A 20,381-nucleotide genomic window follows, 5' to 3' on the forward strand; every position below is an offset into this window, starting at 1 on the left:
GTAAGATATTGAAGAGCCACACTTAAATCAGGCTCAGAAACATCCAAATCCTTAGCTGCACTCCAAAACAAAAATCTCTTCCATTTATCTGCGTACACTTTCCTTGTACTAGGCCTTCTAGCTTCCAAAATCACATTCAAAACTTGTTGTGGAAGTTGAGACCCTCTATGGTTTAAAACAGAATATGCCAGGCTGTTAGGTGAAGAGAGCGAAGTTTGACATTGAGCAAATGACTGTCCTCCTGGGACAGCAGATGAGGAATCAACGGCAAAGGCCATGGAGGCTTCCGTACCAGACTTCTCAGTAATGGGTACCAGTGCTGTCGAGGCCAATCTGGAGCTATCAAAATCATCCTTGGCTTGTCCTGTCTGACCTTCAGAAGTACCTTTGGGAGGAGAGGCAGAGGTGGAAAGGCATACACATGAAGATTTTTCCAACTGAAAGAAAGAGCATCCACTTTCCAAGCTGTGGGATGAAACCTCTTTGTGCAAAACTTTGGCAGCTGGTGGTTTAGTGGAGAAGCGAACAGATCTATGTCTGGAGTTCCCCAGGACACTGTCAATTTCTGAAATACATGAAGATCCAGTTTCCACGTGTGGGGATCCATGATTTGTCTGCTTAACATATCTGCTAAGGAGTTCTGTGCTCCTGGCAGAAACCTTGCCTGAAGACTTAGTTGTAAACTGAGAGCAGTCTCCCACAAAATCATTGCTTGCCTGCATAGAGGATAAGAATGTGTTCCCCTTGCTTGTTGATGTACCACATGACAGTTGTGTTGTCTGTTAGAATCAACACCTGCCCTGGAAGAAGTAAATCCTTGAAAGCTATTAATGCAAACTGGACTGCTAACATCTCCTTCAAGTTGATATGTAGATGCTGTAGTCTGACAGGCCACTTGTCTTGCATCCCCTTTCTGCTTAGTTGAGCTCCCCAAGCTGTGTCCGAGGCATCTGTCGTTAAAATTTGACTCTCCTCTGGCCGGGTCACAGAGAGTCCCTTGTTTAGGTGACATTCCTGAGCCCACCACAAAAATTCCTTTTGAATGCAAGGTATTATTGGAATGACAGTGTCCAGATCCTGGCAGTGCTGTGTCCATACATTTTTGAGATACCATTGTAACTTCCTCATATGCAGTTTGGCATTGGGAAGCACCAGAATACAAGATGCCATGAACCCTAAGGCTTGAAGGACTGTCCTTGCAGTCAGCCCGGACTGAAGAGATAGATGATGGAAGTAAAGGGAAAGATTCTTTTGTTTGTCCGGGGTTAGAAAGGCCATCTGGGATGCTGTATTCAGTCTCACACCCAGAAAGCACATGTCTTGAGAGGGTACTAGACTGGACTTTAACACCCTTAGGCCCCTGACTAACAGTTTCTGGGTCTGCCCTAGGACTTTTAAAAAGATACTTATGAGCTTCAGGCACCCTGTAATACCTATCAGGTTTAACAGGAGCAGGAGGCAAAGAATCAGGATTAAGAGAAGCCTCTGCAAACACATCTTCCACCACATTCAGAACAGGAGGAATAGCCAAAGGCCTATGCTGGGGTAAAAACAAAAATTCCCTAAGCCTCTTCCTGGAATCAGAGAAATCCTGACCTTCCCATTTAAAATGCTCTCTCATGGAGTGAAGGGTCTCTGAAAAAGAAAAATCCTCAGGAGGCGAAGCAGAAGGAGTAGAATCATCCACATCAGAATCAGAATAATGAGCATACTCCTGCAAGTCTTCAACCGAAGACTCAGACACATCCGAAGCCTGCTCCCAATCCCCCAACACAGGTTCAATCCTAGGCCTCTTATCAGGAGGGGGCATAGAGCCTCTAATTAAAGTAATTAAATCTTCTGCCATTTTGAGCATGTGCTTCTTGGGCACAGCACCTGAAGAACTAGGAGTGACACCCACAGAAGCTAAACTAGACCTGCCTCTAGGAGAAGCCTTGGAAGCAGAAGGAGAGGGCCTAGACCCCTTAGGAAGGGAGGGGAGTACAGTTACCTGAGAAGCCCCTACAGCCTGCCCTGCCTCCTGGGAGGCCACATCCTGTAAAATCAAAGTTTCTCCCTGGGACTCCAGAGAGGCCTCCGTCAGAACCACCGGTTCCACTGACGCCTCTAAAGAACCGGCGTCCGGTTCGGACAACTCCTCTAACCTAGGTTTAACTGCCTTGTCCTTGCGCTTCTTTGAGGAAGCCGGCGTCGGAGCATCCGACGGCATTTTGTAATTGCACCGCTTCCCAAAGACCAACCTGGCACAATCCAACCTCCGCTTTATAGTGCGTTTATTAAACCTAGCACAAAAGCGGCACCCCACAACATCGTGCTCAGGTCCCAAACAAGGAATACACAAATTATGATAATCCCTATGCGGTATCTGTTTCCCACAAGAAATACAGTTATTCACTTTTTCTGACATCCGGTAAACCACTGAGGCAAGAAAAACAAAATATTCCCAACGGGTACTTAACCAACTCTGACTTCGGTCTGAAACTCGAATTGAAAATTTCAGAACACCGAACGGCACTTGCAACACTGCTTCTGCATCGGACCATGCGGCAAAAAAGACTGAGGATATGACGTCGGTCATGCGCATTTGTACCCTGACGTTCTGATGTCAGTCAAATGCGCCCTGACCGACGTCAGCCTTATACTCTGATATTCGGGCTGACCGAGGGACAGCGGACTACCCAAGTGTTAGGACTGCAGCAATGTGAGATGAAGAACATCTCTCTTCGCTGAAGTGATGGCTACCAGGAATGCTGTTTTCCAGGACAGATATTTAAGTTCGGCTGAGGCAGCTGGTTCAAAGGGGAAAGCAGTCAAGGCTTGAAGTACTAGAGATAAATCCCAAGGGGGTACGGCTTCTTTGATAGGGTGCCTGAGCAGAAAAGTACCCTTGAGGAAAGTTTTGCATAGTTTAGCTGACAAAGGACCTGTTTCATGTTCCACATGGTAATGTGAGATGGCTGCCAATTGTACCTTGACTGTCAAACAACTGGCTCCTTGCTGAAAGAGTCCGGTGAGGAAGTCCAACACGGACGTTAAAGGGGCAGTGAAGGGGTCCAAATTATGATGTTCCGCCCAGATGGGAAAAGTGCTTCCATTTACTGCGGTAAACTTTCCTGGTGGAAGGTTTGTGCACTGCCACCAAGATGGCTTTGACTGGTGAAGAGATACCGGGAGTCCTGATTAAGAGTGGAACTGGAGCAGCCAAGCTGCCAGCTTCAGGTTGTCCAGATTCGGGGTCGGTAAGCCTGATGGATGGGATATTAGATCCGGGCTGGGATCCAGAATCCAGGGAGGATTCACCAAGTGAGACCACAGGTAAGGGAACCAAGTTTGCCGAGGCCAGAATGATGCAATGAGGATCATTCTGCTCCCCAACTGCGAGGCTTTCTGTAAGAGCTTCAGCATCAGGGGTAGAGGAGGATAGGCATAAAGTAGACCGGGCGGCCAAGCATGCACCAGAGCGTCTCTTGGGGCTTCCCCTGGTGGGGGAATCAGAGCGAAGAAGCTGTCGCATTTCGTATTTGAGGGAGAGGCAAAGATCGCAGCAGGGTTGCCCCCATTTTGCAAATATCCGCTTCGCTACTTGGAAGTTGAGAGACCACTCACAAGGGGAAAGAATGGTGCGGCTGAGTTTGTCCGCCAGAATGTTGGTCCGTCCCGGAATGTGCTTTGCGATCAGAAAGCGGTTGGTGGAGATCGTCCATTCCCACACCCTCATGGCCTCTCAGCAGAGAGGGTAGGACCTGGTTCCCCCCTGTTTGTTGATGTACCAAACAACTGACATGATGTCCGTCTGTATTGCAATAGTTCCTATGGGGAGAAGGTTCTGAAGTGCTTGCAACGCTAACAGCACCGCCCTCATCTCCAGAACATTGATATGCAGGGAGGTCTCTGTGTCGTTCCACGTGACTTGGACTGTTCTGCCTGAGCAATGCCCCCCCCCACCCAAAGCGAGAGGCGTCCGTGGTCACCGTGGCGAGAGGGGGAGGAGTGCAGAAGGGCCGGCCTATATGGAGGTCTGGAGACTGGAGCCACCATAATAGGGCCCTCCTGCAAGCCTTGCTGACTGAGATAGGGTGGCAGAGAGGAAGAAATTGGAAGGACCATTGCACTTAGAAGGTCCACTGAAGTACCCTCATATTTAGGCGAGCACATGGAAGAAGCGTTATTGCCGCCGCCATGGAGCCCAGCGCCCTCAGGACCAATTCCGCCAGCGGAGCTTCTGATTGGTGGATGGCCCGCACATGAAGACTCAGATTCTGTAGTCGCTCCGAAGTCAGGTAGGCTCGCAGACTTCTGGTATCCAATCTGGCCCCTATGAACTCTATTACTTGAGTCGGAGCAAGGGAGGATTTGTCCGTATTGATTGTGATGCCTAACTGGGGGGTTAGGCGGAGAATATAGTCTCTGGCTGAGCAGAGAAGATGCCTTGTTGGGGCGGTCAGGAGCCAGTCGTCCAGGTATGGGAATACCTGCATTCCCTTGAGTCTCAGGTGGGCCGCTATCACTGCTAAAACTTTGGTGAACACCCTGGGGGCTGTGGTGAGGCCAAAGGGAAGGACCCTGAACTGATAGTGGCTGGCTCCCAGCCGGAAGCGGAGAAACCTCCTGGATCGTCTGTCCATTAGAATGTGGTAGTATGCATCCTTGAGGTCTATTGAGCACATCCAGTCGTTCTCCCGCAAGAGGGGGAGAATGGATTGAAGAGTGACCATTCGTAATTTTTCCTTGGTTACCGACAGGTTCAAGAGGGAAAGGTCTAGGATTGGTCTCAAGTCCCCCGTCTTTTTTTGGCACCAGAAAGAACCTGGAGTAAAACCCTAATCCAAGCTGGATGGCTCTTTTTCTTAGCAGCTGCTGGATTTCTGCGGCTGCAGCCTCCCTCTGATCGGGTGGTACATCGGGGAGGTTCCCGAGTCTGGGGACATGTTGCATTGGGATTTTGTAACCTCTGGATATGATCCGAAGCACCCAGCGGTCTGACGTGATGGACTCCTATGCTGCCTCCAGAGTGGAGCAGTCAGGCAACCCTTCAGGGCTGTTGCGTGGGCCGATCAGAAATTTTCTGTACCCAAAGTTTTTCGGGGCCCCTCTGCCTCTAGGGCATTGTCCTCCCTGTCCTCCTCTGCCACGGAAGGACTGGTTGTCCGGAGCGGGTTGGGAATGTTGCGATTTCCGGAACCACATCTTCTTCTGTCCCTTTTGGTTCTTCGAGAAGGACCTCTGGGGAGCAGAGAAGCGGACTCGGACGGCTGACGTCTTCCCGTCCTTCTTGCTCTGGACAAGTGTCTTGCGAACGGTCTTGCCAAACAAAGCAGAACCATCAAAGGGGGCGTTCGCAAAGGACGCCTTAAAGGGCTCTGCGAAGTCACAATGTCGGAGCCAGGCCTGATGTCTCATAACTAGGCCCGCTCCGCTAGCTCTAGCGGCTCCCTTAGTGGCGTGGGACAACAGCCGCATAGAGGTATTGGAAATAGATCTTAGAGTGGCCATACGAGAGGAGTACAACTGCTTATCCTCCGTCGACATGGACTCTGGGGGGGGGGGGCAACGTATTCTTTAATAAGATCCCGCTGCATCCTGATGATATGTGCCATGTAGTTCAGAGACCTTACTGATAAGGTCGCTGAACTAAATACCCGTTTCCCAAGGCGATCCATTGAGCGTGAGTCCTTGCTCGGTGGATGGACCGAGGGGCTCTCCTGAGCTAGTTCCCTCTTAGTGGCTGCCGCCATCAACATGGCATCTACGGGGGGACCCTTGCTCCAGTGGGACCGGTCTGCGGGGGGCTCAAAATCCTATCCGGGTGTTTAGGGACTGGCTCCACAGTGTCTGGCTCCTTCCACGCCCTGGTGGTGATAAGGTCCACCAGGGGGTCGGCCAGAGGGGACACCCAAGAGGTAGACGGGCCTGCTTCGAATGCCTCCAGGAACACGGACTCGTCGGAGGAAGCCTTGGGGGCAGACCCCCCCTGATCCTGAGCATTTCCATGATGTCTCCAAAGGAGACATCCTCAGGGGGTGAACCTTGGGGAGCCTTCCCATTCATCCAAGTCCGTGTCCTCTGTTAAGGACTCGGGGGAGTCCACGTGCCTCCTCTTACACTTGTGCTTGCGAGGCACTTCCTCGGGGGGGGGGGGGCTGTCAGAGGTCGTCTCACCAGCAATATCCTGTTCCAATGGAACAACTTGGGACATCGAAGCAGGCTGTCCCTGTGGCCGGGTAATGGAAGCCTGACCCAGCAGAGACAGAGTGCAGGGTGGAGCCGAGACAAGGGCCGGGGGGTCCGGATGCTCTCGATAGAGCCCTCTCCACTGCACTGAAGGCCGAGGGGGAGCCGCTCTCCCTGGGCTCTGAAAGCAGACTCCCACTCGGATCCGATGAAGGGATCGGAACTGGCGCCGAGACAGTCAGATCCGTGGGACCAGTGTGCTTCGACCTGGACGGAACCGAAGGTACACTGAATCCCTCAGATCCGAAGCTCACCCCACAGCTCCGAAAGGTCGGATCTGACGATGGAACCGACAGACTCGAGGGCAGGGTCGGATCCGAAGTACCCAGTACTGTCGGCGCCGACCCACCCCCGGCTCAGACGCTGCCCGGCTCTGAGCGCTCCGAACCCGGGAAGCGGGTCGGAGAAGGAGCTTTCGGAACAAAGAAAGTTGTCGAGCTCCCACCCGAAAGGGGGGGGGGGGCAAGAGCACTCCCAGCTGCAGCTGGGCCTGGATGAACCTTATCATCCGGTCCAAGTCGGCATCAGACAGGCTGTAGGTGGATCTCGAAGAGGCCACCGAGGCAGGCCTGGAATGCCGCCTCGATGACCTCGACGGAAATCGGGTCTCCTCCTCCTCGGGTCCCGGAGAGAAGCAAGGGGATCGAAGCAGAGGAGGAGGAGGAGACCTGGAAGCCGTGGAAGGAGAAGCCCGCTTAGCTGTGGGGGGGGGGGGGGCCGAAGCGGAGGCCTCGGTCCGCCGCTTGTGGTGCTTCTCCCTCCATTTCTCCCTCCTGGCCTCCCTGTCCTCCGGCGCTTTAGTAGGAGTTTGAATCCTGGCCGAGGGAAGGGGGGCAGGAGTGGCCACCACCACAGGCTGAGGAGGTGCCACGGGAGTAGCGGAGGCCGAAGCCGAATCCGGGGGCAGAAGTCCCACCAGGATCAGCTTCGACCTCCGCTCCTTCAGTGTCCTGGGGTTGAACGCTGCAGAAATGGTACAGCCAGAGGACAGATGTTCAACCCCAAGGCACCGAACACACCGAGTGTGGCCATCTGCCAGAGAGAGCTTATGGCCACACTCGGTGCACTTAGAAAAAATAGGTTTTGGGGCCTCTGACATACCCAAAACTAAATAAAAGCTACACAAACACACTAGGCCTCAAATGCAAGTGCACACAGGCACACACTAACGACCAGCGAGGGGAGGGTAATGCACTAAAAATTTAAAATTAACTAAAGGGAAACCTAACACACACACACACACACTGGTTAAACTACTGAAAAAGTAGGCTAATTAGACCAAAAAAATCACTTATCTGAAAAAATTGCCAGGAGCTCAAAATCCAGCTGACACACTTAAGAGCGACAAACTAGATCTGGGGTCATTTGGGGTTGGCAGGGGATTATGGGTGAGGGGAGGAGCTAGGAGCTCAGTTCCATAGCTGTATAATAAGTTGCCGGCTCGGATCCGATGTCGGATCCAAGACCCAAAGGTTGCTGACAAATAAAATCCCTACTCCAGATCATAGCTTTACATTAAATATAAATACAAGCCAGCATAACACCCTTCATTGCTGACAACGTCTTTGCAACCACAAATTGCCCTCTTCTTCCTCTTTTACCATTAGAGCTCCTTTTGCAATCATGTTACCTCCTTTTTCATTGCCTCGGTTACTCTAGAGTGTCCACTCTAAGAACACTGTCAAATTTACATGCGCATTTCTGCCAAAATGCATCGCACTTAACATTGCCATTTGCAACCTACAAATCTTGATACTTTGGTTTAAGACATACTTATGGGCCATCTACATTCCATATTACTAGTGAAAAATCAGTCATTTTGACAAAAAGTAATTAGTCTCCCATATTATATATAACCGCTCATGGGCGGCCACCATGGTGCAGCGGTTAGTGTTGCCGCCTCACAGCAAGAGGTTCTCTGGTCCGATCCTCAGTTGGGGTGCCTTCTGTACAGTGAGCGCATGTCCTCCCTGTGGTCACATTGGTTTCCTCTGGGTGCTCCGGTTTCCACCCACATCCCAAAGACATGCTGTAGGTGGATTGGACACTCTAAATTTGCCCTAGGCATGTGTGTGTACGTGCGTGCCGTCTGTGGAAGGTTGGGCACCAGGGCTGGCAACTCGACACCATAAAACTCCACTGCCAATCATGAGCTGACTGGTGATCTGCTGTGGTGACCCCTAACCAGGGAAAAGCCAAAAGAAGATTATATATAACAGCTCAATATTTATCTTAAAAAATCTAACTAGCAGCAAGCATACAAAACTATGTACAACTTCCCAAAGGAATTCTACCCCTCCAAAAGGGGGCAGTCAATCGAAATTAAGTGGTAGAATCCACAAGTATTACCCATTTTAAACTTGAAGTTAACCATGTTAATTGTACACGTTAGAACCTGTGAATGCATTTGCACCAAGTGCTCTCCTGTTTTTATCTCCATTCTCCTGCCAGATGTGAAAAACACCTTGCATGATTTCAGTAAATATCAACTTAGACTAAAAAAAAAAAAAAAAAAACATTGTCTAGCCTAAAATAATGCATTAAAATACTAAGGCTACTGACATAGCAACAACTTATACATTCACTTCACACTGAGTTCATTTTTTACTTTCACTGAATTGCTTGCCAATACCCCTTTAAGTTAATTACAGTGCAGCAGTGGATTTCCTTCAGAATACTATTCAGACATCTCACGAGTAATCCCCCTGCACCTACAATCTTGCTTGTATTCAACTAAGACTGGCAATTGAAAAATTCCAGATGGTTACTTCTGAAATGCAAGAGCGAGCTGCCATTTTCCATCTTTCCATTATTTTCTGTAACTTTTGCTTAAAATGTATATAACTCAAAAGAATATTAACAGATATCACAAAAGTATAAACATTATGTACAATATTAAAAGATGTTCTCTACATATTCAATACACATTTAGATCCCAAGCTGCCAAAGATCAGACCATTATACTCACTTGCTCCTTTCTAGCCTTTCATACCTTGTTACATTGTGAAGCCTGGAAACAACTACAGAAAGTATCACTAGCATAGACAGCAGTCAGTGAAAAGCTTTCCAGCATTTTGCGGCTAAACTACCTTTTAATGCATACTACAAAGAACTACTTTATAAACAAAGTGACTTTTTTTATAAAAGTAAAAAAAAAACAGTGGTAATCCAAAGGGCTTAGAACAAGAACACTCGCCTACCTACTTAACTTCAACAAGGCATCTTTACTCCTCCCACAGGGAGGGTATCAGAGACAGTCTCCTAGGTCTGCTAACTAAAGTGATTTTATCTGGCCCAATCCTCAACATAAAAAACAGAGTATACAGAGTTTGTTCTTCGGTTCATTAAGTGTCCCTCTAAACAAGAATGACAGAGGGGTTTATGCTCTACAGCTATCCACTACCTTTACCCATTCACATTTCGGAACTACATCTAGTGGGTTCCCCGCACTTCTTCACTAATTTCACAGTGTTGCTAGTCTTCTTCCTGATTATACTTTTCTGATACCAGGTTCTGGTCAAGTCCAAACTTGCTAAATTTGCAGCAAATACCCCTTTCAGAACCATCCACTGTATAGCACTAAAAAGCCTTAAATTTTAGAAATACCCCATCAACTAACAAACACAATTTCTTGCCACCTATAAAATTATCCAGCATCCATCTACTTTGCCCACCATTAAATACCACTCTATACAACTATGTTCCTAACCAGTCACTACAATCCAGCGAACAAAAACTGTCTGTCCATACACCTATCTGCTGGGCATTGTCTGTACTCGTACCATGTTGGTAAGACCTAAAAACTCGTTACTTGATTCCATAAAGTTGATACCCTCCTCATCCTTTAAAACCATTCTGAAACACCTCCTAACCAAAATCTGTCTGTTCTTGCTCAATACAAGAACAAACTATATTCTTAAATGTGAACAAGTACCTATTCATACCTTACACATCCTTTCTTTACTCAATTCCTTAGTTCTATCAATTTCTTCCCCATGGCTACCATAAGCTTGCTTTTCCACTCACTTCATGTTGCAATTCCTGTTTGCATTAAACTTACCTTTAACTTCTGTATAAACTTGCTAAAATTCCTCTAAATATTAAATCACTGTCTAACTTATCTGTTCTTAAATGGTTTTCACATTATGTCTAATTTGGTTTATTTATACTGCAGATTAAAATCATTGCTTTTAAAATGTTTTGTAATACACTGGAGCTTTTCTCCTAGACCCTCTGCTGAAAATGGGGCTTCTAACCCAGTAGGACTTTCCTGGTAATCAAATGTCAATAAAAAATAAATTCATTCCAGTTTTTCTGGTACAGCAAAAATAAGTTGTTTTTTTTTTTTTGGGGGGGGGGGGGCATGGTCTGTCATTTAACTTGATTTTAACACAGTTCTTAGTCAGCTTTACAACAGTCAGACCTCTGCAAATCTGTCACCTCACCTGAATAGCAGTTTAAAGCTTCTATTTTTTTCAGCCTTTTGTTATTTAACTTTATGAATCCCTTCTGTGGCTCACTTATTGGAAACCTTTGAGTGATTTTTTTTTTCTAATTTAGTGGAAACTAACTCCTGTACCAAAGTTGAAACTTGAAGTGCCTTTCGTTGAACAGCTGGAAAAGTCTTTCCCAGCTAGAGATTATTCTTTTCTGGTTGAGTTTTGCTTATTGTCTCTAAATTACTTTGTTTGGCATCCAGGCAGTGTAATTACTAGCCGGTAATCAGATTTTACCAAACTTAATTTCTGCTATTCTGTAACAAAAAAAAAATCTTAGTTTTCACAACAAGAAAGCTCTAATCATGTTGCACAATCTTGTGTCTTTGTGGTTAACACTGGTGATACTGGTTAACACTAGTGATACCAAAACAGCTTTTGTTAATCAGGATTAAAGAATGTATTAAAAACATCAGAAATTAGTTCAATTAATAATATGGATTTACATTTTTAGCACCGTCATTCTAGCCAATGTGAAAACACAGACCTTTGCATTTGAAGAAGGTACAAGATTTGTTATGGAAATTTTAAAACAGATGTCAAAGGAAGTGAGTTCCATTTTGAAACGCAATACATCATCTCACAGTAGATTTTTTAAACTGCACAGTATTCTTAAATGCTAACTGTAATGGGACAGCCAAGTGATTAGTCAATTCCTCTAGGGTAAGACTGTGTTGCACTGATTAATTCAAATTTATTTATATAGTATTTATTTATATTTGTTTGATGGAGTAGTGCACTAATCAATACTTACCAATTTCGGGCTTAGCCTGGGAGAAATACAAACATTTTACAAGTAAAATGTAAGCAATAACAGAATAGTTCAAACTAATTACATTGAAAGAAACGGCTATATATTCCAGTGAACAAGGTCAGCATTTTACCTACGAATTAACACTGTTTTTAACTAAGTGCGTGCTTTTTTGTCTGTGTACTTTTCTACCACAGAAGGCTTTCTGCTCAAGTGCCATGGAGGGAGAATCATTTTTTTTATATACGACATGCAGGTTGCGTGTAAGGAGGCTAGATTTGTCTGATTAACATTTGGAAAAAGATGTGTCAAGACTGTTTATGTACAATATAAGGAGTTAACTAATTAGAATAAAATAAACTGTTCTTTTACATCCATTAAGCCATCCAAAACCCACACATTTAAGAAACTAAATCCATTGATTGCTGGCTTACAAGCAATACCTTTAGTGGATAAAGAGTATGACGTACCAGTTACAGGACATTGTGCATTGGAGGTGTCCTTTTCATGGAGCTATGAAAACAGGAGTAATGTTATTGATAATACAGAGGCACCCACTTACAGAGGAATAAAACATGTAGTGTGGCTGCTATGTAGATGTTGAGGAGTATTTAAGAGCTACCATTAACTGTATTTAGTGTATATTATCCCACCACTCCACAGTCTGGACAAGTTAATTTCTGGATGATATTATATAGGATTTCAAGAAATATAACTGTATATATGCAGGACTACAATTTGATTACTATGATAGTGCAAATCAAAGGGTGGACTAGGGCAAAATATGTACTATGAATGAGGAAGCATTTAGCAGCTTATATGAAAACTGCAAGTTTAAGTATGGTCTCAGATATTGTTACCATACTCCAATGTAAATTTATTTCAAGATTCAGAAATTAACAGCACACAAAAAATTTATCCAATTGAATATTCATATTTGGTAGGGGAGCTCAAGATATACCAAATCACTAGACTAGATTTTCTGTTAGAATGTACGTTTAGGCTGTATCTTGAAAGACTGTTTCCAACAGAATTGAAGCATTCATTCAAGACGAGATAAAGGACAGATTTACTCCTCTCTCTAGTTGCTGTTAGTTTTAAATCAAGAATATTTGTGCAATGGGATGAAATTAAAGTTAAGCTTAACAGACACATTAATACAAAGAGAATAAAAGGATAAAGCCCAAAAACTGGAAGAATTACTATAGCTGTAAGACAAGACTACTGGAAAACGATGAAAGCTTGCTAAATATATAAGATAAGAATGAGAGGGGAAAAAGACAGTGGGTAACAAAGGGAAGTTTATAAGGCAACCACTAAAAGACTGAATTTAAAAAAACCTGACGGCAGAGGTTGATAGCGAGTACGTGGTGAGACGTGGAAGAAGAATCAACAGACTAAATGCTCACATTACAACGCTTTAGGTAGTATTACAGGACTTGCATTTGGAGAATATGCAAAATGGGGAGAAAAGAAAATTCAACTTAGCAAAGTTGCAGGCAAAGGTTTGAAGGTGCCAGTTACTTTTTCAAGAATTGACAAGCTTTCAGGGAAAAAAGTTCAGAGAAAGACAGTAGGTAATGGCCTGCAAAATTAATTTTGCAGTTTGCAAATGATATATAAAGGTTAGGTGACTACAGTTTAATTTTGCATCAAAGAGATCAATACTAAATTCCTCTAAGAAAGCGGAGGTAAAAAGCAATACCTATACAGGGGAAAGGTTTAACTTAGCAAAGTTGCAGGCAAAGGTTTGAAGGTGCCAGTTACTTTTTCAAGAATTGACAAGCCAAGCTTTCAGGGAAAAAAGTTCAGAGAAAGACAGTAGGTAATGGCCTGCAAAATTATTTTTGCAGTTTGCAAATGATATATAAAGGTTAGGTGACTACAGTTTAATTTTGCATCAAAGAGATCAACACTAAATTCCTCTAAGAAAGCGGAGGTAAAAAGCAATACCTATATAGGGGAAAGGTTTAACCCTTTTTCATTATACTGGCCCATATGAATGCTAAACTACAATAAGCTAATTACGACTGTCCTAGCAAAGAGGGTTGCAAAGCACCAAACTTAAGACAGTAATACTGTGGGTTTGTAAGGAGGGCGACAAATGTTTGATAATATGCAAAGGATAGCACTGTTAACTAGAAAGGGGCAGCAAAAACAGGATACCTTAGTGACTGACTCGACACAAACGGCATTTCACAGAGCTGAGTGGTTTTATGAAAACTTTGGGGGAGTATGGGTTTCCACAGGATTTTACTGAATTAATGACCACATACAATACATTCAGGGCATAGGCAAAATGCATGCTATGCTGTTGTTACCTACATGGATAAGTAGGAATGGATGTCTTATTACCACTGTTTGCATTTTGTACGGAACCACTGGCAGAACTAAATTATCTGGTTTAATTTTACATATCCACAAAATAGAAATACGTTAAAATATTTAATTGCAGATGATGCTTTGTTTTATCGAACGAAAAGGTAAGATGATATGGAGAATGTTTATTCTGGACACAAGTTTGGGAAAATACCTGGGTATAAAGTCAACATGGTGAAAACTAGGACAATATGTTAGTTAATGAAACCTCACTGGGAATGAGGGGAAAAACAGAAAACTTTGTACAAGTACTTCAGGAGCTGGTTAAAACAAAGGTTAGAAGAGTCCATTGCTAAAACTTATGAGAAAATAAAAGTAGACCAAAGAAAGATATATGCAGATAGAAGATGACTGTTAGAATTAGACCAGAGTCTCTCGTATTTTTGTTTGCAATTACTTTTATATGAATTTCAAGCATTTTCTGCAGATTTACCCTTACATTTTTGAAGTCTGTATGAAATATGTTTTTTGGGGGAGGGGGTGCAAATGAATGGTAGCACCGAGTAAATTAGACTGACCCAAGAATGGGGAGGTATGAATAAACTAAACTTGGAACAGTACAGCAAAGCAGAATTAAAATGTCTTATGTTGGTCATAACTTATGGCGCAAGATGGAAAACTGAGGAGGGGTAGTAATTTGAGACAAAGAAAAAGATCCACTAAGCACAAAACATTTGATGGAAGAAACTTACTGAATAAGAGAGAATTGCAAGGGTGGGGCAATTATGTTTTGCTTAAAAGTGAAAGTAAGACTGGCGTTTCAGAACAGAAAGGATTTAAAGCACTGGAAAGCTAGAACTAAGGTAATACAATAGGAAAAGCTGAAGCAAAAAAAGGTGGCCTTCTTAGGATCAGGTGCAGTGCCAATACAAGCTTCCAATATATTAAATACAATAAAAAAAGGTTTGACTGAGCTTATTCAGAAGGACTCACTGAAGACAGTACAACTATATGGGGGAACTAGGAGGATATTTGCTATTAAAAATTATACGATTGGCCATTAGTATTCCAAAATGTGCACGCTGATTGGCCAAGCTCAACCAGCGTGCCAGTTGTAAATCCAACAATATACCAACGAAAAAGGTCCGGTCACCCGGACTTTTTTCCGTTGGTATATTGTCCAAGTTTTAATTTTTTTTATTACAAAAAATAATAAAGCTGTAGTCCTGACTCCATACATACGAGAAAGACAGCCTGAAGAAAATACAAGGAAAATCAGGTACATTACATAAAAATAAATATGCATACCTGCTTGCCCTTGTATTTTCGTCAAAATGTCTTGCTCGTATGTGCGGAGTCGGGACTGCAGCTCTCCTAACCCTAAATTGCCCCAAACTTTTTTTTTTAATTACAAAAAAAGAAAAGCAAGAAAAACTGAGCAAGAGAGATCTTTTCTTCATTGCTTACTTTTTGAAGCACTGACGTACTGGATATGCGTGAGGACGCAAGTTCCATACGCATGCACAGTACATAAAAAATCAACAGGATCTGTACGAGCCACAGAAGGACAGCACAAACCATTATACAAGGACATTATTTAAGAAAAGTATTTTTTTTTTCTTAATGTCACTGTATAATAGCAATAACCCACATCTGAGTGTGGGTAATGCTGGATTTATCCACGGTTGTCTTTGGTCATGACGGCGAAGCCCGAGTGATCAAACCACAACAACCATGGGTAAAAATCCAGCATTACCCACATCCAGACGTGGGTTATTGCTATATTATTCTGTGTTAAGAGATTTAGTAGTTAGTAAGTTGAAGGACCCAAGAATGGGCTAGCAGAATATTATAGGGAAAACAATGTTGGTGAAAGACTGGAAAACTATAAACCTAATGCCGTGATCTACAACTAATTCATGTAGATTTAGAATATCTGCATGAAAATAACTCAAACCACAATGGACACAATGTTGATGCTACACAATTAGGCTGTTATGACAGCATTATGGGTACATGGGAGCTGAAATCCGATAGTGGTAAGAACAACAAAAGTAAAGTATTAAAAACAAGTAGTTAAACAAAAATAGCCTTAAACGTACCTCTCAACCTATAATCATCAAAAATCTGGACAAAGGCCCATGAAAAGTAGGTATAACCGACCAAATAAAATTGGGAAACCAATTAACAAAATTTGCATACATAATTATGTAACCTCACCCACTCCAATGGAATTGTGGGATACCATCAACAAGCATTTTCTGCCCAGTAAGTTATGTACGTCCAATTTCTGGCATGGTTGTCTAATATTCATTGATTTACATACACACACATTATATATATATATATATATATATATATATATATATATATATATATATATATAATTTGTATGTATTGTGTGTGTGTGTGTGCGCGTATAGAGGTGTGTGTGTGTGTGTGTGTGTGTGTGTGTGTGTGTGTGTGTGTGTGTGTATATATATATATATATATATATATATATATATATATATATATATATACATACGTTTTCATTGTTTTTACTAATTCACTAACCAATCACTAACTCTCTTTGGTATACATTCATTATTACTATGGCAAATATGTATACATTATTCTAGTTTTCTTATCCTTAACAATTGTATAATTCTACTTTCAAATTCACTGCTTACACTTTTGTAGACTTTAATTCCTGTATTGTTTTATACAGCTGTAATCTGTGGCTGAAATGTGAAAAAAAAAAAAAAACGGAATGAAACAGTCTTTCATATCATAAAACACTTTACAAACATTTCAGTTTATAATCACCTGTTCCATGTTGTACTACTCTTCCAATCTGCCATGCCTGTTCTTGTACCTGCAACTCCTTTAGTATCTGATCAGACTTTTCCTTGTCCACAATTAGTATGGCACCAATTCCGCAATTAAAGGTTCGAGCCATCTCTTCTTCTGTAACATCTCCTGCATTCTGCAGCCAAGAAAACACCTCTGGTATCTTCCATGAAGAAGCATCTGCACAAGTATGAAAACAAATTAGCGATGAACACAAAAGTTTAAGAAGCTAAACACAGCTAAACACAAAAGCTTAAGAAACTATACACCGCCCTAAACGCAAAAGTTTAAGAAACTAAACACTGCCCTAAACACAAATGTTTAAGAAACTAAACACTTCTCTACACTCTCAGCAGTATAACCTGCATTTGATGAGGAAAGAAAGCTCAAATCGCAAAAATGGTAAAACAGACAAAAGTGAAAGTGTTAAAAACAAGTAGCTCCACAAACAGCCTCAAGGACACAGACTATCAAACTGAAGTAATCTTAAATAAGGCACAGTGACAACTGTATCTTCAATGTTAAATTAGGGTCAACACTACAGGTAAAAGAAGGGTGAACATGGAGAAAGTACAGTTGTGTACACCCTACCATAAATGTAGATGTTCGAGGGTCTTCACTGTTGCAGTCATGACTGTAGGGTTCTCCCCTGCCGGCAGGCAGCCCTTGTCGGCCAGAATCCCAAAGTCTGGGTCCGGCGTCGGCTGTTCAACCATGCTCCTTGACGTCGGAGCGCCAGGAGTAAAAAGCTGACAGCCGACGCCATCTTCTCCAGTTTTTCTTGCCCCAGATGTCAGGAGTCCCAAAATGAAAAAGGTCCCATAACCTTTGCAAATACACCTCAGAAGAATGGTGAAAAAAGGAAATACACAAAAGTAAAAATAAGAGGGGACAGGAGGGAGGGAAACCCAGACTGCAACAGTGAAGACACTCGAACATCTACATTTATGGTAGGTGTACACAACTGTACTATGTTCATCGTGTTTCACTGTTGCAGTCATGACTATAGGGTAGAATCCCAAAGCTGAAAGAAAGGGAGGAGGTCATAAAGAAGAAGGGGCGGCTAAAAGGCCCTGTAAGACTGCAGAGGCAAAGCCTGCCCTAGACTTAGAGTAAAGAGGTAGATTGTAGTGCTTAGAAAATGTATGCACTGAACTCCAAGTTGCAGCTTCCAAAATGTCCTTGGTAGGAACTCCCCTGAGGAAGGCCGCAGAAGTGGCAGCAGCTCTGGTGGAATGAGTCCGTATACTCCCTGGGATTTGCTTTCCATGGTGAGAATAACAAAATCTGATTCCATGAGCAATCCCTTTAGAAATGGTCGGTTTTGAAATGGCTTTACCTTGGGAACTTGAAGCATAAGAAACAAACAATATTTTCTGATGTCCTTGGTTCTGTTCAGGTAAAAACGTAGCTGCCTGTGCACATCCAAGGAATGTAATATCCTTTTCCCTTTATTTTGAGGAGTGGGGAAAAAGGTTGGCAAGTGAATAGTTTGATTTAAAGCCACTTTGGAAACCACCTTAGGCATGAAGGTAGGATTAGTCCTCAAAGATACCCTGTCTTGATGAAAAATAATATAAGGTTCCACAGCCATAAGAGCTTGTAACTCTGAAACTCTCCTGGCAGAGGGTAGGGCTAACAGGATAGCTGTCTTCTAAGATAAAAACTTGATGTCAGAGGAGGCAGCAGGCTCAAAAGGAGGCAAGGTTAGTTTTTCCAAAACATAGTTGAGATCCCAAGCAGGAATAGGAGGAGATCTAGGAGGTCTTAAGTTCTTAGCTCCTCTGAGAAACTGTTGCATGAGTTGGTGGGAAAAGATGGGAGGGTCTGTATTATAATGAGCAGAAATAGCAGAGGCATGTATCTTAATGGAAGAGAAAGAGACACCCTTATGTAAGAGATCTGTCAAGTAAAGTAAAATTAAAGTAATGTTAGGAAGAAGAGGATCAGAATCCTGAGCCTGCATCCAGGAACAAAATCTTTTCCATTTTCCTGCATAAGATTTTCTAGTGCTAGGACGTCTGGCTTCTAAAATGACATCCATAACCTGCTTAGGCAGTAAAGAAGAAATCAAAGGCCCTGGATTAACCAGGCCGCCAGGCTGAGAGTTCTGACATGGGAGTGTAGAACCTGACCCTGATGTTGGGACAGAAGGTTCGGAGACTGAGGTAAAACCCAAGGGGGCTCCAGGCATAGTTTTTTTTTTAGAGTTGGATACCAAAACTGCCGAGGCCAATTTGGAGCCAGCAAGATCATCATCTTGGGCCTGTCCTGACAGGGCGTCCACTTTCCAAGCTTCTCTGTGGAAAGACCTGGTGCAAAAAGTCTGTAGTTGATGATTGAGATGGGATACAAAGAGGTCTATGTGAGGACATCCCCAGGACTGCTGTTATCATCCCGAATATTGTGGTGTCCAGCATCCACTCGTGTGGATCCAAAAGATTTCTGCTCAGACTGTCTGCCAGGAAGTTTTGTTTTCCTGGTAGAAATTGAGCTTGAAGATCCAGATTGCAAGCTAGAGCTGTGTTCCATAGATCCATGGCTAGTCTGAAAAGGGGGTAGGAATGAGATCCCCCTTGCTTGTTTATGTACCACATAACTGTGGTGTTGTCTGCCGTATTAACAGTTGTCCTGGTTGTAGAAGATTCCTGAAGGCCAATACAGCTTTCTGAACGGCTAACATTTATTTTAGACGGATATGCAGGTGCTTCTGATCCTTTGCCCAAAGGCCCTGCAAACAATTGCCCTGAAAATGGGCTCCCCAAGCATAATCCGAGGCGTCCGTGGTTAGAATCTGAGAGGCAGGAGGCAGACGGAAGGGATTCCCTTTGTTTAGAGCACATGCCCTGGACCACCAAAGAAATTCCTTTTGAAGGCAAGGAAGGACTGAGATCAGTATGTCCAAACTGTGGCAATGCTGAGACCATACACTTTTTAGGTACCACTGTATTTTCCTCATGTGTAGTCTTGCATATGGTATGAGAAGGATGCAGGAGGCCATGTAACCCAAAGCCTGCAGGAATTTCCTTGCAGATAGATGGGTTAAAGATGCCAAGATTCTGAAAGTTGAAGTCAGCTGCAACTTTTTCGGATGTCAAAAGTGCCATCTGGGTTGTAGTGTTTAGAAGTGCACCCAACAAATTTATCTGTTGAGATAGTGTCAAATTTGACTTTTTTATATTTACAGAGAATCCCAGGAACTTGGAGGTTCTGTACAAATTCTAGATGCTGGAGTAAGACATCCTTGCTGTCTGCCTGAATTAGACAATCATCCATATAAGGGTAAATTTGAATTCCCTTGAGTCTGCAGTAAGCTACTACTGGAGCCAGGCATTTGGTGAAGACCCTGGGCGCAGTAGATAATCCAAAGGGCAGCACAGAGAATTGAAAGTGCCTCGATCCGGCTTTGAACCTGAGGTATTTTCTGCGATCCTGCCTGATGGGAATGTGTAAATATGCCTCCTTTAAATCCAAAGTTACCATCCATGCATTTTTGGACAGCATTGGAAGTAGCTGCTGTAGAGTAAGCATCTTGAATTTTGGAATCTCTAAAAAGGTGTTCAAGACCGACAGATCCAGAATGGGTCTCCATGAGTTTTGCTTCCTTGGGACTAGAAAAAGCCTTGAATAAAAACCTTTTCCCATCTCTGAAAGAGGAACCAGTTCTATGGCATTCATAGCCAAAAGAGCTTCCACCTGGTTTAAGGCCTCCGTCCATTGATGTTTTGGAAGGTCTGGCCATCCGCTTGGCC

The 20,381-nt window shown here is 43.5% G+C and overlaps 1 protein-coding gene across 1 annotated transcript in view; it reads right to left on the reverse strand.

Annotated features, from left to right (window-relative positions):
* GART (phosphoribosylglycinamide formyltransferase, phosphoribosylglycinamide synthetase, phosphoribosylaminoimidazole synthetase) overlaps positions 1-20,381 on the reverse strand; it is a 1,783,038-nt gene that overhangs the window by 332,240 nt on the left and 1,430,417 nt on the right. Inside the window, exon 17 of the mRNA XM_044072949.1 lies at positions 16,606-16,809. Within this exon, the coding sequence (XP_043928884.1) occupies positions 16,606-16,809 (204 nt within the window). The remainder of the gene's footprint in view (positions 1-16,605; positions 16,810-20,381) is intronic.

This window comes from Protopterus annectens, chromosome 5.part1 (genome assembly GCF_019279795.1).
Source record: "Protopterus annectens isolate FY-2018-M chromosome 5.part1, PAN1.0, whole genome shotgun sequence".
In the NCBI taxonomy this organism is placed as follows: Eukaryota; Metazoa; Chordata; order Ceratodontiformes; family Protopteridae; genus Protopterus; species Protopterus annectens.